Source organism: Muntiacus reevesi, chromosome 13 (assembly GCF_963930625.1).
Source record: "Muntiacus reevesi chromosome 13, mMunRee1.1, whole genome shotgun sequence".
Classification (NCBI taxonomy): domain Eukaryota; kingdom Metazoa; phylum Chordata; class Mammalia; order Artiodactyla; family Cervidae; genus Muntiacus; species Muntiacus reevesi.
This window is the reverse complement of record NC_089261.1, coordinates 22,063,598-22,088,029: the sequence shown is the minus strand read 5'-3', so window position 1 is coordinate 22,088,029 and position 24,432 is coordinate 22,063,598. Positions and strand designations below refer to the sequence as shown.

The 24,432-nt window shown below is 53.6% G+C and overlaps 1 protein-coding gene across 18 annotated transcripts in view; it reads left to right on the top strand.

Annotated features, from left to right (window-relative positions):
* The window catches only part of NCOR2 (nuclear receptor corepressor 2), a 232,076-nt gene that overhangs the window by 101,923 nt on the left and 105,721 nt on the right, over positions 1–24,432 (top strand). For all 18 annotated transcript variants that reach the window (XM_065904616.1, XM_065904620.1, XM_065904624.1 and 15 more), the window contains 3 exons: positions 4,185–4,241; positions 11,805–11,857; positions 22,632–22,698. In XM_065904616.1, coding sequence (XP_065760688.1) covers positions 4,185–4,241; positions 11,805–11,857; positions 22,632–22,698 — 177 coding nt within the window. The remainder of the gene's footprint in view (positions 1–4,184; positions 4,242–11,804; positions 11,858–22,631; positions 22,699–24,432) is intronic.

Genomic DNA, 24,432 nt, shown 5'->3' with positions numbered 1-24,432 from the left:
AGCTGGACAAAGATGAATACTTCTATCAGTAATAACCAAGAATGTGAAGCATTTTGTAGAGCATTTTGGGGATCCAGGCACCCCAATGCCCAGCTTCAGACTCCCTGCCCCCTCGAGTTGTGATAGGGGCGTCCCAGGCTGAGCCCCGCCTCTGCCTCTGTCTCTGTCCATCATAACTAGTCCTGGAGTCCAAGGCTTCCTCCAGATTCCTGTGCACGTAGAGACTGATGTGCTCTTGAGTTTGTTAACACGAGCCCATGAATTCCGCCTCAGCACGCGGTCACTTCCGTCCTGCACCTGGAAGTGCTCTGGACGGGCTCTTTAGGCTGTAGCTACAGATGAGGAAGCTGAGCCTGGGGGAGGGGTAACTGCTCCCCTGAAATGCTGCAGCACTTGGCAGGTGGACATGGTGTGGAGGGGAGGGTGGTGCAGCCTGGAGTGGGGTGCGGGGGGTCCCAGACTTCTGGGTGGGAGGGTGGGTATTTCCTGGTGCTGCCTTCTCTCTGCAGAAGAGGAGGGTGAGGCTTGGAGCTCAGGCTGGAGGAGCTAGAATGGGGGCTTCAAAGGGCGGGGGGCTGGCCAGGGGTCTGGTCAGGGTGCGGCTCTGGCCCTCCTGCTCAGAAACTGGAACTGTGTGTGTTTGGGGGGAGCAGTTCATGTGTGCATGTGTGTGAGCACATGTGTAATAGTGGACAGTTGTTTTCATGTGTGCAAATTGTGTGTTGGAGCCATCTTGCGGGGGTCACGTGTGCGCTTGTACCCCACACAGGTATGTGTTTGTTTACGTGGGCAGACCGACTGAGGGCTCTGTGTGTGTGTGTGCACGTGTGTGCGCGCCTTTGGGTGACTCAGCATGTGTGAGGCGTGTGATTCCTATGCATTTGTATGTCTGTGCACGTGTGTGTGTTCGAGTGGGATGACTCTGTGTGGATACACATCTGTTTGAGTCAGCATGTGTAGGGATGAAGTGACTTGCTGAGGGTTCAAGCAGAGCGGACTCCCAGATGTGGGTCCCTGATGGACCCCGCCTGGGGGAAGGACTCCGTAGGCAGGACATCCACCCCCATCCTGACCGCCCCAGCTCGCTAGAAACTACCTAGCAAATTCCCAATAGCACCCTCTCCACATTGCCCCCACCGCCCTGCCCCTGCAAACTGGACCAGAGAGGCTGGGAGCCGGGATGTGCAGCATGAGGTGGAAGAAGCGCCCCCGGGAAGACGTGAGGAGGTGGGCCTGCCTGTCCCAGCCTTTACCGGCTACTTTAGCTGGGTGACCCCAGCCTCGGCTTCCTTGTGTGTAATTGGGGCTGATGCTAGAAGCTTCCACCATGAGTACCTGCAGGAATCCAAACGGACAGGGCTTACAAGGGATCCAGGCCTGGCACGGATAGGGGGTCACCTGGTGTGAGCCGTGGCCTTGTCGTTATTGTTGACAGCCATAATAACAACTAGCCCTTACCTAGTGCTCCCCACATGCCAGATCCTGATTTTAGCTCTGATTTTAGCTTGGAATGTGTGTCAATTCATTTAAGTCTCTCAGCAGCTGTGTGGGGCGGTGCTGCTCTTGTCCCCATTTTGTAGATGAGGAAACTGAGGCTCGGAGGCGCTGAAGGGACTTGTCCAGGACCACACAGTCGGCACGTGGATCAGAGCCCAGTCCGGCTACCCGTGTAGCCTTGCTCTTGACCACCCTGCTGTCCTGTGTTCCAGCATTGCGGCATCTTTAGGACTGCTCCATGACAGGTTGTTTTTTTTCTTCCCCACCGGGTGACCTTTCGGAAACTGAGTTGTCTTAAAAAGGCCCCAGGGCTGCTCAGGGCTTCAGCGCGGAGCCTGGGGGAAGGCCTGTTAGGGAGCAAAGGTGCTCTCACACCGGCTGTGTGGCGGGAGAGTTGGCTGCCCTGGGCTGTGCCCCGTCACCTGGGCTCCCTGTGGCTTTGGAAGGTCAGGAAGGGTCTCCTCCCTGCTCTCTTCCGCAAGGGCTGCAGGAAGGCCCCTCCCCAGGTACTTGTGTTCCCGATGAGGATGTGGTAGAAGATGGTATCCTCCGTGGTTCATCGGACACAGGCTTCCTGGGGCCCTGTATAGGGTCTGAGACCCGGGCCCAGGGATGTGATGTGGCAGTTCTAGTGTCCACTCGCTCCTGCCCTGCCCTTCCTGCGTTTGACATCACCTCTTTGTCCCAGTGGGCAGTTGCCCATCTCACAGAGCCTCATGAATACTCACAAACTCCTATTCATTCCTCGAAACCCGACTGTGTATCCCTCCTTTTACCTTTCTGGAGAGAGTGACTCTGAGCCACTTAATGACTCCCTCATATACCTCACGTACCTTTCCTGCCTGAGCGTACTAACCTGCCCACTAGCCTCGGTTTATTGCAGATAGAGACCAAATATTATTCGTTTTGTTTCATGTTGTGGTGCTTAATACAGAGTGGCTGCTCAAATGTTTGGGGAAGCTACCCTGTCCTCTCGCCACCCTATACCCAGTCCTTCTGGTCCAGCTAGGGAATTCTTCCATCTTTGGTCCCCCATGGCTAACAGTTTCTGGGTTTGTGATGTGACCAGGGCTGGGGTGGTCTGCGGTGACTGCCAGAATGGTACCTGCCACAACTCAAAGAAGTTGCGGGACCTAAGTCTGGTGGAGGCCCTGGATAGGACCGGCTCTTGTCTTTCTCCCTTCTTGAAGCCTAGAGATCAGAAGAAAGACTTCTTATACTATTTTCCTGGGCCTCAGTTTCATCATCTGTAAAATGGGGATACTTCTATCTCCCTGACTCCATGTTATGTGTGATTCAAATACTAATAATGCATGCCATGTACCCAATGTTTGACTCATAGTAGGTTCTCAATGAAATAGCTTTCATTAATGATAATCATCTGCACCCACCACCTCCCACCCGCAAGATTTTCTGGCCCCCAGCCACACTCTGAGGCTGCTGCTCTCAGGGTTCTGGCTTTGCACAAAGGGGGCCAAGATCATGGCTTGTTCTTGGGTGGGCTGGGCCCAGGGCTCTAGGCAGAGCCGTCCTTGGTGCCAGCTTGAGCCCACCTACATACCTGCCCTCTGTCACTGGGGCTGGGGGAGGGGTGAGGCTGGCCCTCAGCACGCCTCCTCCCTGCTGTGACACCTGGGCCTCCAATTCTGTTGTCAGCCGTGTCCTCCAGGGCTCTGGGTCACTCCCGTTTGGTGGGTCTGGATTGGGGGATCACTGGGGGAACCTTTCGATCCAATGATGGTGCGTTGCTTGGCCTGTCCTCCCAGTCCATGCTGAGTCCTGGCTGGTCTCCCTGAGTTGGGCTGAGTCAGGAGCACCCAGCCTGTCCTGGATCACAGGAGGGTCTCAGATCTCCCATGTGTGTGCTGTGGGCACCCCACTTTCCATCTGATAGAGACACCCCCCGAAGCCACCTTTCCCAGCTCTGTGCCCTCCCATCCCCCAGCTGGCCCAGCCAAGCAGGCCCTGTGGTCCCAGAACTGGGGGTCTGGCCCAGACATAACGTCTACCTTTATGGTCAGGGTTCAGCCTGTTGAATTCGCAGTCACCTAGCCCCTTCTGCCGTATGTTCCTGTTTTCCTAATAAGTCCCGAGTTGTGAGTGGGGAGGGAGGCGGGGAGGCCCCAGGGCAGCTCAGAAGTAGTCACATGATTGTGAAATAGAAGAATCCTAGAAAGGGTATCTTCCCCACGCCTGTATCTCACCCTCTCTCCGCCTCCTCCCCCCCCCTCACTGGCGGCACCAGCTCCGAGGTAATTGGAGACACCCAGCCGGCTTCCAGGCTTCCAAGGCAGAGGAAGGCATCTCGAGGCCTGGCTGGGAATCTGTGCCCACCCCGGGCCCTGGTCGGGGGGGCGCTGAGCTGGGGGCTTCGGGGGAGCCCACACCAGAGAACAGGGTGTGTTTGTTCGAATCGAAACTTGGCGGGCTTGCCAGGGCTGCTGTGGGGATGCTCAGGCCTCTCTGTGCTGGTCTCCAGCCCAGGGAGGGCTGGCGAGGGGGACCTTCCCTTCCCCCCACCCCCGCCCCTGGGGCCTGGATGGGCGTGCTGGACTGGGCAGCTGCTTGGTGTTCCAGGAGGAGGCCTCTATTTATAATCTGTTCTCTGTGTGTGTGTGTGTGTGTGCGCGCGTTGGGTGTCTATTTTTTTTTTTTTTTAATTCTTCCTCTTCTCCGTCCCCCTGCAGAAGAAGGCCGAGGCTGCACATCGGATTCTGGAAGGCCTGGGGCCCCAGGTGGAGCTGGTGAGCTGGGGAACAGGGTGGGGTGCTCTGGGAAGGGGGGGTAGCTGGAGAGGTGGACAGGGCGGCAGGTGGGTGTGGAGGCAAGGAGGAAGTCGTCTGTTGCCAAGTGCTGCCCTGTCCTCTGGAGGAGGCAGGAAATCCACCCTCTGATAAGAGGGACAGGCAGATAACAGTGGGCAGGTGGGCCGGGCCGCGCTGGGGGCGAGGTGGGGGTGTGTAGTCCTCTGACTTTGCTCCCAAGCCCGGCCAGTCAAGCTGCAAGATTGATAAGTTGGAGTCCAGCCCCTGTGGTCTGGCTGATCGCGGAAAGCCCGTGCTCTGGGCCAGGTGATCTGGGTTCAACTCCCAGGTCTGTTACTTCATAGCTGTGTGACCTGAGCAGGTGTCTTAACCTCTCTGTGCCCTGTGTCCTCACCTGTAAACTGGGACGAATAATAGCACATGCCCATAAGTGAAGATGAGCCATACACCTTTTTGTCAAGCCCTGAACACACCACCCCTTAGACAGTAAGGGTGGAGTGTCAGTTGTTGTTATTACTACCACTGTCAGTGTCATTTTGCTGATGGGACGATGCTAGGTCAGCAGCAGAGCCTAGAAGCAGACCCAGGCCTCTTCTTTCTCAGGCACCTGTCACCCTCTGTGTCACCAAGGATAGGAAGCACGGGAGTGTGGAAACTCCTGGCCGGTTGCTTTGGAGTCCTGGGAGAGATGACCAGAGCTCCTGCCTGCCCAGGACCAGTGTCCCATGGCGTGGGTGGGTGCAGAGATGTGGGGGGCAGCACGAGGGACACGCCTGCTGGATGGTGTGAGGGTCTCTGTGTGTGTGTACTGGCTGGGGGGCAGAAATAAAGTTTTATGCATTTGGAGCCTAATTTTAAATCTGGCCCCACCTTGTGTTTGCCGCATGGCTTTGGGAAAAGGACTCAGTCTTCTCATCTGGGAAATGGGAACACTGTGGATCTTGATGAGGGACCAATGAAGTCATGCACAGAAAAGGCTCGCTGGCACAGCACCTGGCCCACGGCAGGCACTCGGCGTTGTGGTTGCCTCAGAGGGTGGAACTGCTGTCCCTGGAGTTTTTTCTGCAGTTACAGCTGCTCCTCAGTCTGGGGGGCCGGCTGCTGATTGGGCTACTGTGGAGCTGTGAGCAGCTGGCCTCTTCCTGTCCCCAGGTCCTTGCAGGGGCAGAGCCAGACCGGGAGTTGGGTTGGGGTAAGGGCTCCTATGGCTCAAGGACAGGGCCCAGTGCTCCTCCTGCAATGGGTGACAAGCTCCCAGCCTGAGCTCTTGCTTCCCGTTGGGCATGCTTTCTGAGATGTCTCTCACAGCCTCTTTTTAAAAAAGCTTTTAAGTAGCTTTATTGAGACGTAATCCACGCGCCATACAATTCTCCCATTTAAAGAGTACAATTCAGTGGTTTTTAGTATGTTAGCAGATGTGTGTGAGCGTCTCCACAGTTGACTTGAGAACATTTCACGCTCTCAGAAAGAACTCTGTTCCCTGAACTGTCACCTCCTTATCTTCCCCCTCCTTGCCTCCCACCCCTTCCCCCCCCAACCACCAATCCGCTTTCTGTCTCTATGGATTTGCCTGTTCTGAACGTTTCACATCAGTGGAATGAGACAACACGTGGCCTTTTGTGCCTGGCTTCTCTCACTCAGCTTCCTGTTCTTAAGTGCTTGCTTGTGTCTTGGTTGCCTCATTCCTTTTTATGGCTGAATTGTATTCCATTGTATGGATGGACCACATTTAGTTTATCCTTTTAGCCATTGATGGGCCTTTAGGTCGATTTTGCTTTTGGCCATTATAAATGAATCGCTGTGAACATAAACATACAGATTTCCGTGTGGATGTGTGTTTCCCTTTCTCTTGGGTGGATATCTAAACCTGCACCTGCTGAAAGTGAAAGTGTTAGTCCCTCAGTCATGTCCAACTCTCTGCGACCCCATGGACTGTAGCTGACAGGCTCCTCTGTCCTTGGGATTCCCCAGGCAAGAATACTGGAGTGGGTTGCCATTCCCTTCTCCAGGGGATCTTTCCGACCCAGGGATCGAACTTGGGTCTCCCGCATTGCGGGCAGCTTCTTTACTGTCTCATCCACCCAGCTGGATCATATTCATTCTGTGTTTAACCTCTTGAGGAATTAATTGCCAGATGATTTTCAATCCATTGCTCCACCATTTTCCATCCCCACCAGTCAGCCGCTGCTCACCTTGGTTCCCCTTTTCTTGCAAGGGAGGCTCCAGGACTAGATTTGGCCCCTCAACCATTTCTAGACCTGGAGGCCCTTCCTTTCCCTCCTGACTTAATTACTCCCGGGGTCTCCTGAGTAGGCAGAGTGGGCCTAAAGGGAGATCGCTGGGTCGGGAGGCCTGAGGAATTCCGCCGCGAACAGCAGGGTGTCTGTGGGGCTCACAATCTTGGTGATTCTTTCCTGGGTCTTCGGGGGTGAGGACATCGTCCTCTGCTTGGGGTTCTCAGAGAGGAGGCTCCCTCAAGGCTGGTGGCACAGGAGGCGGAGGTCTGGAGTGACTGGGGGGCTGTGTGGCTGTCACTGGAGTCCTTTTGAAGTCCATAGGCTCTTGACTCGGTGGCCTTCAGGGGGACTGGAGAGGAGACTCACGCTGACAGAGCACCTACCTTGTCAGGCCTTGTGGGGAGATGTCACCATCCATTCTCTAGGTGGGGCTCAGAGAGGGCAGTGCCTTGCCCAGGGTCACACAGCAAGAGATGAGGTGGGGAGGTGTGCTGAGCTCAGCCAGTTCCTCACAGGTCTGCCGTCTGTCTTAGGTACCATAAGGCCCGAGTGGCCAGAGGTATCCTCCAGGCAGAGGCAGCTCAGAGGAACACTCTTTGCAGAGAGCTGCTTCGTGCTACGCAGGAGTCCTGTCTCAGGCTGGGAAGGGGGGCCTGGTGCTGCTGACCCCGGGTCTCAGGTCACTGGGTAACACCACTGGGGAGTCCAGTTCCCCGGGGGTCTCTCCCATCTGCAGCCAGGGAGCAGCCAGCCGAGGAAGACAGTGACCTGGGGGAGTCCTGGGCCCTGCAGAAACGTGCGTGGGCAAGAGAGATAATAGCGCGGGCAGCTCCGAGCGGGGCCGTGCGGGCTCGGCCCTCCACCCCTGCGCCCTGGGGACCAGGCCTGGCCCAGAGGAAGGGGCAGCCCAGCCCCCACCTCCTCTCCATACCGCTCTGAGTCACTGGTTTCCTTCCTGTTCAGAGGTGTTATTTTAAGAATGCGGTGTCACCAGAGGACCGAGAGCCAGCGCTGACGCTTCGTTTCTAGCACCTCATCCACCTGGTTCTTCTCGGCCACCCGCCGGCTGCCTGCCCTCAGGCCTCAGGGGGAGCCCCTTCCTTCTCCCCAAGACCTAGCTCCTCTTTCTTAGTCATTTCTGTCCCAGGCCTTCCAGTCTGGCACATCCTCCGCTGTGTGCTCTCTTTCTCCCTCCTGACTCAGCTGTGCCCCCATTTCTAGAGGAAGAAATGCAGGCACGGAGGGGGTGGGCCTTCCTATCGGTACCCCAGCCGCTCCCCCACTCCCGCCCTGTCTCGCTCCTCTGGGGTCCGGGCCAGGGATTTCCTCTCCTAAATCTTATTTGTTGTTGTTAAGTTTATTATTATTATTCTTGGCTGTGTTGGGTATTTGTTGTTGCGGGCAGCCTTTCTCTAGTTGCAATGCACGGGCTTCTCACGGCGCTGGCATCTCTTGTTGCGGAGCACCGACTCTAGGTGCGCGGGCCTCAGTAGTTGTGGCAAGCGGGCTTAGTCCCGCTGTGGAATCTTCCCTGACCAGGGACTGAACCTGTGTCTCCTGCACTGGCAGGCGGATTCTTAACCACCGAACCACCAGGAAAAGTCGCACCTCTTTGGTCTTGGGTCGCCCTGGCAACAGGTGAAACCTGGGCGGTAGCAGAGAAAGCTGCTGTGGGTGTGAAGGCCAAGGTGGCCTCATGGACAAGGCTGAAGGCCATGCCTCCCAGGACGGAAGCGGGTCTTGCCTGGCCTTGTGCAGCCCCCTGTAGATGGTGAGGAGGGGCCCTGGGGGGACCCCCCACCTTTGGCCCTGCCCCTCCCCCCAGCAGTGTACCAGCCAAAGTTGCCTTGTGATCCTTCCTCACTCCCACGACGGGGCAACGAATAGCCTCCTGAGGCCAGAGTGTTTCCTTCCTGCCCAGGTCTGTTTATCTCAGAGTGCCCAGCGAGTGTGCCTCCTTGGAGGACAGCCCCTCTGGTCAGAGGCAGCACACCCCACGGTGTTCTCTGACTTTTCCTGGCCTCTTGCTGAAGGCCACCTGGAGGGGCAGAGTGCTGTGTCCTTGTCTTATCCAGCAGGGCTGGAGGGTGAAAGTGATCCCTTCCCTGCGGGTTTGGCGGGTCAGAGGCCGGCTAGACCCCACTGCCCTCCCGGAAGTCTGTCTCCTCTTTTCTGGCCCATCCCACCGTGTAGAAACGGGCCACCCCCCTGCCTCTCACCCCCAGCCCATCACTGGCACCTGGGGTCTCTCTATGTTGTCCTTCAGCCCTTCCTGGCCTCCTTAGACTGTGGAGACTGCCATCTTTAAAAGCAAAATAAGGCAGTTGAGTCGCCAAATCTGACACTTCCTGGGCTTCTCGAAAGCCCTATAAGGCAGTTCCTGTTTGCTCTACGCCCATTTTCCAGATGAGGATGCTGAGGCCCTGATTGTTGAAGGCATAAGCTGACAGTTAGCAACAGGAGCGCCATCACTTAAATTGGGACCCATCTTACCCCCGAAGCGAACACGTAAGGCATGCCCACTCCCACGAAGCTTGTGTTTTATTAGCTTGTGGCGAACATAAAAGACCTGATGCAGAGTCACCCTCGATTAAGCACAGCATTTAATGCTCTGGAATTAAGCATAGGCATCTTTGTAGGACTCCTTGCTGTCCCGAGATGTGGGCTGTCAGTCGTGTGCAGTAAGGTGTTAACCTTCTCTGGTTGGGAAGTTCTGCACTGAGTCTGACCGTGGTCTCCTGCTGCCCTGCTGTTCAGATACACAGAGTGGGGGTGGGGAAACCTTCTTGATTAGAGCCAAGCACCTGGAAGAGCAGCTGACCCAGCGTGGGGGGAGATGGCCTGTGCCAGCCATGGGGCAGCATCTCCATCCTGCAGGGAGTAGCTGAGCTTGGGGCCTGGAATTGCCTGAGGAATGGCGAATTGTCCTCAGCCAAGGCTGTCCATGGAGGTCAGGAGGCCTGTCTCTGGGGAAATGACAGGTTGGACCTGTGCCATGCTGCTTGTGGGTGCTCCCCATCAGCTGGGATGACGCCAGGAGGTGTGTTCAGCTCCATCTTCAGGGGCTGGTTCAAGGACAGGGCCTGATATGCCATCCTCCCTCACCTCAGGGCCCTAGCCTGAGGCTTCAGGACATCACATCTCCATCTTCGCCTGCCCAGCCTGACCCATCACCCTCTGTACCTGAGTCTTGTACCACCGTCATCCATGGCTGCCTGTGTGGGTGTGTGAGACAGAGAGAGGGAAGGTGGTGAGAGGGATAGGAAGAGAGGCCAACACAAAGAGAGACGCACAGACATGCGGGAGGAGACATACAGAGGAGGGTGCAGGCAGAGAAGGGTAAACCCCTCCCTCTAGGGCTGGAGCCAAGAGGTGGAAGTCAGGTATCAGCTCATCTCTTTCCAGCCAGAGGCAAATGTTTTAATCTCTCAGAGACTAGGTTTTCTCATCTGTAAAATGGGGATGGTAATTGTATCAGTCAGTAGCTGCTGTGTAACAAACTGGCCCCAAATTTAAACAACACGTTGATATTTCCCACAAGTATAGAAGTCAGCTGAGCAATTTCTCTTGATGTGGGCTCAGCCCACTCACATCTGTGGGCAGCTGGAAAATCAGCTGGTGGTTCTAGCTTTTGGCTTGGATGGTTCTAGCTTTTTGGCTAGTACTGCTGTCCTCCATGCCGGCTTCTTGCCTCCAGCAGGCCAGACTACACTTGGTCTCTTGAAGGTGAGGGGCAGGGGGAGCAGGCGAACAAGAGAGGAAGAAAGAGCAGAAAGGCTTCATCTGCTTTCACAGTTTGCATCTGTCCCATTGGGGCTTCCCTGGTGGCTAGTCAGTAAAGAATCTGCCTGCAATGCAGGAGGGCCAGGTTTGATCCCTGGGTTGGGAAGATCCCCTGGAGGAGGGCATGGCAACCCAATCTAGTATTCTCGCCCAGAAAATTCCATGGACAGAGGAGCCTGGCAGTCGACAATTCATGAGGTTGCAAAGAGTCGTACACGACTGGGCGACTAATGAACAAACAGAAAAACAACATTGGGTGTGGATGGATACAAGGTGGGCAGGAAAAATTGCTTCCATGAATATAGTCACTGCACCCTGATGGTGATAATGACCCCGAAAGTTTTTGGGCCTCTCAGTCTTCTAGACATGGCTGAGAGCTTTGCATTCATTATCTCGTTGGATCTTCACAACAACTCTCCGAGTTTAACCCCATTTATGGATGAAAACCTGGGGCACAGATGGGCTGAAGTCACTCCCCCAGAGACATACAGCTGGAAAATGCCAGAGCCGGGATGTGAGCCCAGGGGGTTAGCCTTTAACTGCAGCCCTGCCATCCAGGAGAGAGAACACACAGCATCTAGCTCAGCTCTTGCCCCATCGCAGACACTGCAGCAACTTCCTCCTTTTGATTTGCACACTTGTTGTTATTGTTGTATGTGGACCCAGTTCATTCATTTCTCACTGCTGTGTAGCCTTCGAGGTGTAAACGAGTCCTTACTTCCTCATTCCTTTTTCTGAAGGTGGATACTTAGCTTGCTTCTTTTTAAAACATTTTTGGCTGTACTGTGCAGCGTGTAGGATCTTAGTTCCCTGACTAGCGATTGAACCCGTGCCCCCTGCATTGGACGCGTGGAGTCTGAACCACTTGGCCGCCAAGGAAGTCCTGGCTTGCTTCTAACGTGTTGCTGTTATGAACAGTGCCTTCCGGGCATTCTGGGGTCCATCTCCTGGTGGGACACAGTGCCTGTTTCCAGGGCACCTGCAGGAGGGGAGGGGGTCCTCGGGCACACCTGCCTTCACATCTCTGGGGCACAGATACCTGTGTATATTTCCAACGGCTGTACGCACGCCTTCCTATCTCCCCACGTCTTTGCCAACCCTTGGCACTGTTGGGCTGTTTTCTCTTCTGCCAGCCCCTGGTGGTGACAGGTTAGCTCACCGTGTTTGGACAGTTCTGTTCAAGACCGTTGCTGATCTCGGCTCACCTGGGATGTGTGTTCTTGTCCTCGGGTGCTCATGCCAGCCCTGCCCTGTGTCCTGCAGGGCAGCCATGGCGGCCCCGGGGGGGGTCATAGTACCCATCGCTGCGCCCAGAGGCTCACAGTCTGTTCCTGGCTGGGGCTGTGGGCTGGGTCCCCATGTTCCGTTTCATGCCTGCCGGCGGCTGGTCCTCACACCAGTGGACAGCTCCCTGATGCCAGGGCCTGGGGCGCCGCAACAGGGCGGTGGCCAGCCCAGCCCGCGCCAGCTGCCCACAGTCCTGGCCCGGCTCTGACCTGCCTCCCTCTCTGTTTTCCTGCAGCCGTTGTACAACCAGCCCTCCGACACCAGGCAGTATCATGAGAACATCAAAATGTGAGTACTTGAGGGCAGCCGTGCAGACGCGCAGTGGCGTGGGGGGCCCGGGATGGGATGTGGGTTCTCAGTTCCCGTTGGGGCTCCCAGCCAGGGCCGGGTGCTGGAGGAGGGGACAGAAGGGGGTGATTCGGGCAGGAGTTCTGGGCCAGGCAGGGCCTTGGATGGAGAGGCAGAGGTGATGAGGGGCCAAGGGAGTGGCCCCATGAAACTTTGGGAGACAGACCGTGGTTTGGGAGGGTGGGCAAGCTGCATGCATAGCTTCTGAGAGACAGAGGTGGAGGTCCTCCTCCTGTTTGAGCTGAAGGAAGCTGTTACCAGGAGGAGGAGTGTGTGCTCGTGGGAGTAGCCGTGGAGTAAGCAGGGAACCTGTGCTTTGAGCTACGATGTAAGCATAGTTAGGACTATCTGTGGTCTGCACAGAGGGTCCATCTGTGACACAGCCCAGTGTGGGAGCATCTGGGAGCACTCACCCAGACCTAGAGGCTTTGGAATGGGCAGTATGATATAGCCCAGTGAAGGTGCCTTTTCCCAGATGAACACTAGAAGTGGAAAAATATCAGTGAAGTGCCACGCACAGTTGGCGTGGGCCAAGCTGGCAGACCAGGGGCACCAGGACAGTGCTGGTGGCCAGTGTCTTTATGTGTCCAAGTTGGGCACCAGGCATTGAGGAATTGTGGCTGTCAGAAAGAGGTTGACTTTTTTCTGGGGATGCATTAGTAGAAGCATAGCCTCCTTGGCCGAGGAGGGGATATTACCTCATGTTGTTATCCAGGAGTCTGAAAGGTCAGAGGGGTCTTGCCTGTTGAAGAACATGTGGCTGTGAACACTCCGGGGATGTTAGGTTATAGGTAGGTCCTTTGGGATCACAATCTTTGAACTGTTCAAGGTTCATTTTTGTGTGACCTCGGGAGGGCGGTGCTTAGCTTGTTCAATGGGCAGTCCAATTTGGTCTGACTGTCCGAACTTCCTTGGGGTGGAGTTTCAGGGTGTATGTGCGGCAGTAAGCTCCCCATCCCTGGGGGCATGCAAGCCTCCTGATGGTTTTCAGGTATCTGCTAGGGCTGGACTAGTTGTTGAGGAGGTCCCTCCTCTTGTAGTGTTTGGAGCCACATGACTAGTCTAGGCTCTGGTGACCCAACAGGGCCACCCCCTGCTTGCAGCTCCCAGTGGCTGATGAAGCAACCTAGAAAAATCTCTTGTTGCCATCGAGGTCCTTGGCTTATTTGGGCTTGGGAGTACCCGCCTCACCTTTGTTGCTGCCTGCCACTCAGCCTGTGGCTGGCAGGGGCTATGGGGTGTCCTGTCCAGGGGAGCATTGGAGTATCCCTGGGTTTTCTGTCTCCTATGTGGCCTGTGCTTTTGTTTGGCCTTGAGAGTGTGTTCACTGCTCAGGTACCAAATCCCTCTCAGCACTGCATGGTTTATTTTCCATTCAGGCCACATTAGTCCTTTATAAAGCTTCCCGGGACCTTGCTGGGGGTAGGGGAGCCCCAGATGGAGTTTGGGTGAGGGCATGGGGCCCTTTAGGGCCTCTCATGGCTGGTTTAGGGGATGAATGTGGCATGCTCTCAGCTGGGCAGACCCTGCTGGAAACATTCAATCGTTCTATACACGTTTCTTACACTCACTATGTGCCGGACCCTGTTCTAGGACCTGGGGTCTTAACTGTGTACAAGACAAAGTTCCCCATACTTTAAGCTTTGTCTAGCAGTGGAGGCAGAAAACAAGTTAAGTAAACGAGAAGATATCAGCGAATAAAAAGTACTGCGGTCACATAGCAAGACAAGCTCTTTATGTTTTAATATACCGAGTTGTATTTTTCCTTTCAGCATAACAGATTTTGATAGCAGTATTATTACACTAGAAGTCTTGCATACATTTTTTTCACTAGACTACAAATGAGTAATACTTTAGGCTGAATAGCGTGGATGATTTCAGGTTATAAAAATGGCCATAGGATCCAAACAACAAAGGCAAAAGGTATCCATACAAATAATACTAACTGATAAGATACTGCTACATATAAGTAAAATGAAACTATGAGTTTACTGAAACCAGTGCCCAGTTTTTATATCCTATAATCTTCAGAGGACAGTTCTCCTCTACTAGAGTACATTTTGGCTAAGTAGGTAACTGCCTAGTGAAAGTTACTCCAAATCTAAGTCACAGATGAACATGTTTAAGTTTAAAACATAGAGATAAATAATTTTGAGGTTTCTTCGGTGATAAAGTGGTCTGTTTCATGTTAGAAAAATGTATCTGTAAGCAAGTTATTTGAATTGCTCTCTTCTTAGAATTTTAATTTTTTTCCCCATAGTTTGCCACTGAAATCATAATCACTTCTGTAATTTTAGTTTCAGTGTGGCCATGATTAAATCAGTGCGGTCATTTACTTTAAAAAATACAACGAAGGGACTTCCCTGGTGGTCCAGTGGTTAAGACCCCACTGCAGAGAGCATGGGTTCGATCCCTGGTCTGGGAACTAAGATCCCACATGCTGTGTGGCATGGCCAAAAAAAAAACAAAGACAAAAAAAAAAAAAGATGCTATGAAGATGGCAAACAGGGTGATGGGAGAGAATGTGGGGGGTGACTTTAGCCAGGGGGATCGGGGCCAGGGCCTGACAGCTGAGGGAACGTTCAGAGACCAAGCAGCAGCTGGCATGTAGACCCTCCCCCCGCCACAGGCAGGTGGAAAAGGCGTTGCAAAGGCCCTGGGGCTGGACTGAGCTGGCGGGATCACAGAGAAGGCTGGCATTTCCTGAAGGGGTAGGTGAAGGAGAAGAAGGTGCTAGGCAGATCACCTAGGGCTGGTGACGAGTTTTGGGTTTATTATCTGTGCTAAAGGAGGCTCGTGATGAGGTTTACGTTAAGTGATGTATGGGGTTTTTGTGAGCCCACGGTCTGGGGGTGGGGCAGGTTGAGGACCACAAGCATCTGGCTCATAAGGCCAGTCACTCTTGGTGCCTTGGTTGCCCCAGCTGTGAGATGGGTTGAAGATTCAATGAATCCCTCAAAGTTATTCGGTGTCAGGCATATAGGAAGTGTTCTGTGATTTTTTCTCACTTCATCAACAGAGACCAAGAGAGTTCTCCTCCCTCATTCATTCGCTCATTCATTCAGCAGATATTTAGGAACACCTGCTCTATGCCAGGCACCGTTCTGGGCCCCGGGGAGAGAGCAGTGAATGAGGAGGTCTGCCATTCTGGTGGCTCAGACAGATCATAAAAAATACGTCTGTGATATAATGATAGCTTGATAAGGACAAGAAGACAGATCAGGCTGGGGCTGGGGTGAGGCGTTCTCTTTCTCAGAGTGCAAAGCTTTACCAGCTCACCCCGACTGGGCCTCCTCCCAGGCTCCCTCCCCTCCCACCTCTGTAATCGCCACCAGGTGGAAGGTTATCCCTTCCCCAAGGACCTTGCCCTGTCACTTTAATTTCTCTGTGTCTGCGCGCTGGGGCCTCTGAGTTAAAGTTAATTTCACGCTTGACTTCCTGCTGCACTGGCAATTTCGGACGTGTTGAAGTCACCTGTACCCACCTCGATGCTGTCCTCTGCCACCTGCCTCCTCGGGAGGCATGGGGGCGGCCGCCCGTGCTCCTGGCAGGGGCGGGGGTGGTGTGGGAGACTGGTTGCAGTCTGGTCTTAGCCCCAGTCCTTGGCAGTGACTCCGCAGACCTCCCAGGCTTTGGGAAGCAGGGGAGGGGGTGGGGGGGCGACCCCAGAGCAGCATCAGTGGGTGCTCCATGGAGGGGCTCCCTGCCCTCTGTAGGCTGGACCCACAGGGAGAGCTGGGGGCTGAATTCTCCGGGTCAGGGAGCCTACGGTGATTCGGTGAAAGGCCGTGGGTTTGATGCAATGATTACAGCAGTTGCAGCTCCTGTGTGCTCTGCCGCGGCCACCCCTTCACCTGGTGCTGAGCCTTGTCCTCTCCTCCCCTCGAGACTGGAAGCCTGCTGGCTCCTTGTGGCTCTTCCTTCCGAATTTTCTTGTCTAACAGACTGAGTTCTCTCCTTTTCCTGCTTTGCTGGGGTTTGGCTGATGCCCTAGGGCCATGCAGGTGGGAAGGATACTCTGGGCCCAGGTTACTGTTAACTGGTCCTTGTGGTCTTGCTCTGGAGGTTCAGAGATGTTGAGTAGCTTCCCCAGGGCCACCCAGCCACACTCTTTAGACCAGCCCCATCTGCACGCCCACCCTGCTTTCCTCGCCTGTGTCTGCAGTCCCGGCTCTGTCTGCCCCCGCCACCCCCCACCCCAACCCAGTGACCTCGGGCATGTCACATCACTTTGCTTGCCAATAAGTTGGTTTCCTTGGAAGTCACATTGTGTGGGAAAAGTGCTTGGCCCCCAGTGAGCATGTTTCGGACCATCAATCACCCCAATCTGACAAGCTTTTCCCAAGGCATTCAGGGGCCTGCATGGGCTGCTTCCATCTTACTCTTCCCCTGAAGTCGGGGGATCTGGTTCTCCTTGAACACCCCTCCTTAACCTTTCCAAATTCACTATCACCCTTCCTCCCTTGGGTGGGTGCCCACCTCATTTCTCTTTGCCCACCCATTCACTGCTTCTCTGAAGTCTCTGCTCAAACCTCATCTCCTTCAGGAAGCCTCCCTTGATTGTCCCCCGCTTTCCTTTTTCAGAATCCTGTAGACCCCAGGGCTTGGCCAGACTCTTCTCGAACATCCACAGACTTTTCATTCCTTCCTAGCTCCCCTTCTCCTAGTTCAAGCTGACAAGGCCTGTATTTCTTGACAGGTTGTGCTTTTTTAAACCCTGACTTCTCCAGGAGACTGAGATATCCTCTGCTCCCTAAAAATGTTTACACCAATGGATTCATCACATTGCTGGTCTGTCAGTCCTTCCAGAACCCTTTGAGAGAGACTCTGCTTCTTATTTTTGTCAGACAAAATCTCGGCAGAGAAGATTTGTCTGCAGTATGCTGTTTGCAGCTGCAGTACCTAAACACTTCCTGCAACAAAATAAACACTCAAAAAAAAAAAAAATTGTTTGTCAGAAGAGTGTTGAACAAATGAACACCCCAAGCCAGATGTCTAGAAGCTTGTGAACCCAGATGCATGCCTCTGGGGCAGGAACAAGGTTGGAGAGGGAAGGGCTGGTGGGAGGTGCTAGGGAGTGTGGGGACTAGGGTGAGTGGTGAGCTTGTCACTCTTTTAAATGGGCAATCAGGGGACTTCCCTGATGGTCCAGTGGGTAGAACTCCAGTCTTCCAGTGCTGGGGACAGAGGTTCGATCCCTGGCCAGGGAACTAGATCCCACATAGCCCAATTAAGTGTTCACATGCCACAACTGAGACCCGGCACAGCCAAATAAATAAACATTTTTAAAGGGTGGCAAGGGGGCAGTCAGACCTCAGTTCCCAGTCTGTGGCCATAATGGAGTGTGATCAGGCTGCCTGATTTTTTTTTTTTTTTTTAGAGAAGCTGTCTGTTCAGCTTTTTATGCAGCAGCTTCTGGTTTTCAATAATGGCAACAAACGCAGTGTTTTCCGAAAGCTCCACAGCCCGAACGCAGCAGTCTCAGGAGCTGGCCCTGCTTGGTGGACCGCACCTGTTGGAAACCTGTGGACTTGACACTGGTCCTCTTTGGCAGTCAGCAAATGGATACCTGCCATGGATACCAGCTTGCTCTGGAAGGAAACCCGGATCAGCTGGGGAGGACATGTGCCCTCCAGTAGCTGTGGGGGGTGGAGGCGGCTGCTTGCCTGGCCTCTGCCCCTGCGAGCGAGCCTTTGTTCTCACCGAGGCCTCTTCAGCTCGAAGCCACAGCACCGTGCTTGGGGTAGACTGTTCCAGGCTGTGTGAGTTTCCTCAGGCTGCCAGAACTCGTCATAACAACCAGGCTGCCTGGAAACTATAGTGATTCATTGTCTTGTGGTTCTGGAAGCCGGAAGTTGGAAATCCAGGGATTGGCAGGGTGATCTCTTGCAGGTGCTACGGGGAGGATCCTTCCATGTGTTTTCTAGCTTCTGGTGTTTGCTAAGCATCCTTGGCGATCCTTAGCCTGTAGACACTTCACTCAAACCCTATCTTTGCATGGCCCTCTTCCTGTGTCTTTTCATCCCCAAACCATCTCCCAGTCCATGGAAAAATTGTCTTGCATGAAACCTGTCTGTGGTGCCCAAAAGGTTGGGGACCACTGCACAGACTTTCTTTGGATTTTCCATTTTCCCACTGATGCTTGTTTTCTGGCCCAAGATCTGATCCAGAATCCTTCTCTGTACTTCATCCTCGTGACCCCTTGGTCTTCACTCTGTGACCATTTCTCAGTCTTCCTTGATTTTCTTTACCTTGTCACTTTTGAAGAGGACTGCTCAGGGAATCTGTAGAATGTCCTACGATTTGGGTGTGTTTGATATTTTCTCAGGAGGAGCCTGGGCTTGTGGATTTGGGGGAAGGGTTCCCCTGAGGTGAGGGGGTGCCCTTCCCATCACCATATATCAGGGGCACCCAGCACCCTGACTGGGGGTGTTTATGTCACTGCAGGTGGTGTTGACTTTGCTCCCTTGCTCAGGGAAGCGTCAGCTGTGTCTCCACTGTCAAGCTGTTGTCTTTCCCATCCCTACTCTGTGCATTATTTTTTTATTTTTTTGGGTGTAGGCCATTTTTAAAGTCTTCATTGATTTTATTACAATATTGTTTCTGTTTTTACATTTTGGTTTTTTTGGCCAGACATATGGGATCTTAGTTCCCTGACCAAAGATCAAGCTTGTGCCCCCTGCACTGGAAGGTGAAGTCTTAACCACCACTCTGGACCACCAGAGAAGTCCCCACTCTGTGCTTTAGAAGCAAGTCGCTGTCCAGCCTACTGTCAAGGGGAGGGGAGACCAGCTGCACCTCCTAAAGGGCGAATATCAAAGATTTTGCAGACTCAAGTGAAAGCCGCCATGATGCTTAGTAAATATTTGGGGAAAATGCTTTGCAGCTATGCAAATTTCTCATCTTTCCTCAACGTTTTGCCAACCAGTTTAACATTCATGGAAGGGTCTTGCCTGTAACAATTAGCACCGTGGTATCTAATAGTGATTTTCTATTTCCCTAAGTCCTTCTGCGTTTAGTTAATTGAAATTCTGTAAGGCTTCCCAGGTGGCTCAGTGGTAAAGAACCCGCCTGCAGTGCAGGAGACACAGGCTTTGATCCCTGCATCAAGAAGATCCCCTGGAGAAGGAAATGGCAACCCACTCCAGAATTCTTGCCTGGGAAATCCCATGGACAGAGGAGTCTGGCGGGCTACAGTCCATGGGGTCACAAAGAGTTGGACTTGACTGAGCATGCATGCACACACACACAAAGAACATGTGTCCCTTCTCTCTCCTTTGTTTATTTATTCTATCATTTATTTATATCTGTGTAGATGTGTGGATATTTATTTTATTCTTCGGGTTATAATCTAGCACTAGTGTTATTTACTTTGCTTCTCAGACTGTTCCAGCTTTGGCCGTCAGAAACTCTTTTAGGTTGGGTCCTATGTCCTTTTGACCCCCCCTGTCCCCACCCAGCTTTTTTTTTTCCCCTTCCTTTTTAACACTTCTCTGCTTAAAGATGTTCTGGGCTCATCTTGTATATTTCCTGCCCCAGCACTGGACTCAGTCATTCCTCCAGGGAGAAATGACTCTATTGTTTTTTTTTTTGATTTGGCCATGTCCCTTTGCATGCAAGATCCTAGTTCTCCGACCAAGGATTGAACCAGTGCCCCCTGCAGTGGAAGCACCGAGTCTTAACCATTAGACTGCCGGAGAAGTCCTGAGAAATGGCTCCTTTTACTGGAGAATGGTGTTAGAGACCAAGACCTCAGAGCTGGTGGGCTCATTGCTCTGGGCTGTCATGGCTTCTTGGCCTTCTCAGCTGCTGCCTTTAGGTCCAAAGCCTCTCCTGTGTTCCAACCCATGAGGCCTTGCACCGTGGGCCCTGCTCACCTTGTTGCTCTCCTCCCCTCTGTTGCTCCTCACCTCTCTGCAGCCACAAGGATCTTCTTCTGTCTGTTCTGTAAGCACTTGAGTTTGTTCCCACCTCAGGGCCTTTGCACACCCATGTACTCTGCCTGGAGTGCGTCTCCCTGTGGGCCGTTCCACAGCTGGGCCCTCCTAGTGATTGAAATGTCCAGGCCAACTCTGAGACACTTTTCTGCACCCCGATTCTAAAACAGCTATGCCCTCCCCTCCCCCAGTCACTACCCCATCCCTCTGTGTAAGTTTTTGAATTTAAGGTAATCATTTTTTAAAATATTTATTTATTTGGCTGTGGTGGGTCTTAGTCGTGGCACGCAAGATCTTGGTTGCTACACACAGACTCTCTAGTTGCGAGGTGCCAGCTTAGTTGCTCCAGGGCATGTGGGATCTTAGTTCCCTGACCAGGGCTCGAACCCATGTCCTCTGCATTGCCGGGCAGATTCTTAACCACTTGACCACCAGGGAAGTCCCCAGGATTGTATTGCTTATTGTCACTATGGTCCCTCTATGTGTCGCCTGCCTCCATGAGGACTCGAGGCTTTGTGTTGCTCACCCCTGGGTCCCCAGGGTCCAAAACAGTGCCCGGCGCATAGTAGGTGCTTGGTGAACTTTTGCTGAGTGACTGAGGAGATGAAAGCATGATGCCATTGCTCCCGTTATTCAGATGAATAAACTGAGGCTGAGAGACCTGAGATTTGCTCAGAGATACCCTGCTGTGGAATGAGGGGTTCTGGTCTCAGCCTGTGTGTCTGAGGACCCTTGGTGCCCACCCTGCTGGGGAGGGCAAGATTGATGTTAAGTAGTGAGACCTCGAGGTGGGAGGCCTGCACGGCGGGAGGTGAAATCAGATTGATCCAGGGAGCCCAGGGTCTCTTACCAGCAACCCTCTTGGAAGTGAGCGTGGCCTTTCCTTGTCGGGAGATGGGTGGAGACAGGGCTCTAAGCCTGGCTGGGGTCCATAAATGAAGAGAGTTCGTGCAGGCCTGTCAGCGTCTCAGACTTGAGACCCGATAGTGAGGATGCTGGAAATCACTGCAGTGTCCCCGGGGACACTCATCCGGACAGGGGTAAGGCGTGCTGGTAGACCCCTGCATGCATGACTCCCAGCCGTCGGTTTGTGAGCTTTTTGCAAGGGTTTTGGGTGCAGCTGAGGCTATGAGCAAGTCGGGGGACCCCGCCCCAGAAAAATTGATCCCACTGTACAGTCGGATGGGGGCAAGCAAGTTCACAGGCCTGATGGTCTCCCTGTGACCCCCGCAGACCCCAGCTGCTGCACTCTGCTGGGCATTGGAGGTTGTCCGGAGGGGGCTGGGGGATGTGGGTCCTCGGGTGTGTCTTTCCCTGTTTTCTGTATTGGTCCGCATCTCTGACTCTCCCTCTGCCTCCTTCTAGGGCTCCGTCTCCCTTTCTTTCATTTTTATTTTATTATTGAAGCATGGTTGATTCACAGTGTTGTGTTGTACTGTACAATTCTTCTGCACAGCAAATATATATATACAAATAGATACATTCTTTTAATATTCCTTTTTAAAGTTTTGCCTCCTATATACCATTTCCATTCCTTTATTTATTCTTAATTGGAGCATAATGGCTTTACAGTATTTCATTGGTTTCTGCCATACATCAACATGAATCAGCCGTCGGTATACATACGTCCCCTCCCTCTTGAATCTCCGTTCCACCTCCCACCCCGTCCCGCCCCTCTAGGCTGTCACAGAACACTAGGTTGTCACTGAGCTCCCTGAGTCATATAGCAGATTCCCACTGGCTGTTTTACATACAGGAATGTTAATATTCTTTTCCCTTCTGGTTTATCACAGGATATTAAGCACAGTTCCCTGTGCTGTACAGCAGGTCCTTGTTATTTATCCATCGTTTCCCCCCCATCGCCGCCCTTCTTTGGATCTTGTCCTCCTCTGCCTGGAGGCCTGTTCCCCCCTTGTCTCTCCGTCTCTCTCTTCTCTGCCAGGCTCCTTCCCCTCTGGGGCTCTGTCCTCATTTGGGATCTTACCCACTTCTCTCTCTCTCCCCTCGCTTCTCTCTGGGGCGCTGTCTGTCTTTCTGCCTTCCTTTTCTCCCTCATCCCGGGTCTCGGTCTCTCTCTCTGCCTCTTTCTCTCTGAACCGCCCGCATCCCTCCCACCTCCTGGAGTGCCCCCTCCCCTCTGAGCAGTGCTGTGTGTGGCCTCCTCGGTTGAGAACCCCGATGGCAGGAGGGGTCTGGCTTCACCGACCTGAGGCGTGAGACCCCTCGCGTGCTTCCTGGAGTTCCTGCCTCACTGGGTCCCACCAGCCTGTCGCTGGCCTATCCACATCACCCCCTCCCCAGGGGGGCAAGGCAGGGGCTTTCTTGGTTGGAGGTGGCTTGGGGTCACCGAAGACAGACCGCAAGATCCTGCCTCTATGTGGCTGCAGCTTTCAGGGGCTTAGTCTACCCGGCCTGCGTTCCTGGTTGAAGGCTGTGGCTTTTTCTCTGTGGTTGGTTTCCCGTGGCTGACGAGAGAGGGGAGCTTGGGTGTGTGTTGGGGGTGATGGCAGCTCCGGGGAGGGCAGGAATTAAGAGGACCTTATCCCCCCTTCGGAGCCCTCTTTTCTTGCAGACCATGCTCAGCCAGAGTGTGGGTGGGGGTCACCTCGTATAGAGTAGGGGAAAGATACACATTGGCAGTACGTGGCTTGCCCTGGGGTACTATGGGGTCTCTTCCCTCACTGGGAGCCCGTGATGGGGCAAACTTCAGCAAGGGACGAAATTCCTGAAACCCTGCCTTTCTGACCTGCCCCGTTGGCTGTCTCCTTCCTGCTTAGAAACCAGGCGATGCGGAAAAAGTTAATCTTGTACTTCAAGAGGAGGAATCACGCCCGGAAACAATGGGTAAGTCATAACTGGGGCCCCCGGCCCTGGAATCACTTCTTCTGCCCCCTGCCTTCTGTGGACCAGGCTTCCTGGAGAGTGGCAATGGTCCCCACCACTCAGGCCACGGCCCCCAGGACCACGGGGTTCTGAGCCTGATTCCTGAGTGTCCGGGGCATGAAGAAAAGCCAAGGACAGCAAGAGAAACGGGAAAAGACAGTAGCTGCTTTAGTGAAGCCGGGGGCTCGGGGCTCGGCTGTCTCAAGGAGGCAGGGGTGTGGGCGGGACGGGGTGCTGGGGACACTGCCCCTCCTTTTCCAGCCTGCAAGAGGAGAAAGCATAACATTAGCTGGGAAAACTGGTCCCTTGTCAGAGGACCCACTGTGGATATTTTGGGCAGAGAGAGGTCTGTTGGCAGAGGTGGAGGACGGGGGTGGGCTGTGTGCTGGGTGGCGGTGATTGCAGGGGATTCCCTGAGAAATGAGCCTTTCCCAGCCCACTGCGCTCATTCTGGGCTCAGGAAAATCAGGACCCAGAGAGGCAGTGAGGCCTCCTTGCTTAGACAGTGGTACGACTCCTGCATTCTGCTGCATGCACACTCCAGTCTCAGCTGGGAGGCAGCCCCAAAGCAGGGACAGCACACGCCAGAGAACCCTTTAGTTGTGGTTTAGGGTGCTCGTTTACATCACTGGTTCGCTGGGGGCGGTAAGGGCTGAGGGATGGAGGGAGTGTTACCCATTAGTATTCAGCTGTGAGAGGAAGAAAAGCTGGCTCAGATGGGCTTAACCAGTCAAGGAATTTCTGTAGCTGTCAAAGTCTACTGAGTGGAGTCCAGGGGTGGTTTGATCAGGTTGTACCTGATCTGATGTGCCTGAAGTCTATGTGGTTTCTTGGTTGTTGTTGTTATTTTTTCCCAACTCTGTGTTAGCACATTGACAAACCGATTTTCCTTTGGGACCTGAATTTCTGTAGTAGGCTTGGAGGCCAGAAAGAGAGAACTGTTCTTTCTTAGACCATCTCACAGAAGCTCGAATTGTACCACTCGAGGGCCCTGGACCCTTTGAAACAGTTCCGAACCCACCCTGCTCTGGCCCTAGATGTCAGCTGGACCCTCAGAGAAGGGAGATGCTTCTGTCTCAGATGCTGAAGGACTGAGAGGCGGGGCGTGGGGGCAACACCTTTGGACTCTGGGGACCCATGGGGTGAGAAGTGGTGGGCTTCCCAACCTTCCCTTTCTTGACCTTCTCAGACTCGAAAGTGATTGGATGGTGACCAGAAGCACCCAACTGATTAGATGGGGTTCATGAAACAGGGCATCCTGTGTTATTCATTGAATTAAGAAATATTTACTGAACACCTGCTGTGGGCCTGGTGCAGTGCTGAGCTGTGTTATGCTGAGTGGAGGAGACAGAGGGACAAGTGCCGTGCAGAGAAGTGGGGTGGGGTACAGCCTGGATGTCCCACCTCAGAACTGAGAGAGGAATGACCAGAAAGGATGACCTGTGTGAATATCTGGGCGTCTGAGTGTCAAGAAGAGGGCACAGCACGTGCAAAGGCCCTGAGGTAGGAACCAGCATGGGGTAACATGGGACAGAATGCAATAGGCAAGTTGAACTACAGAGCATGAATGAGGAGACTGTGGGGGGAAACCATTCTGTACTAGGATGGAACATTTGGATTTTATTCCAAATACAGTGAGACAGTTTATTCTTAATAAAGAATACAAAATCTTTAATGTAAGGATTTTTAGTGATT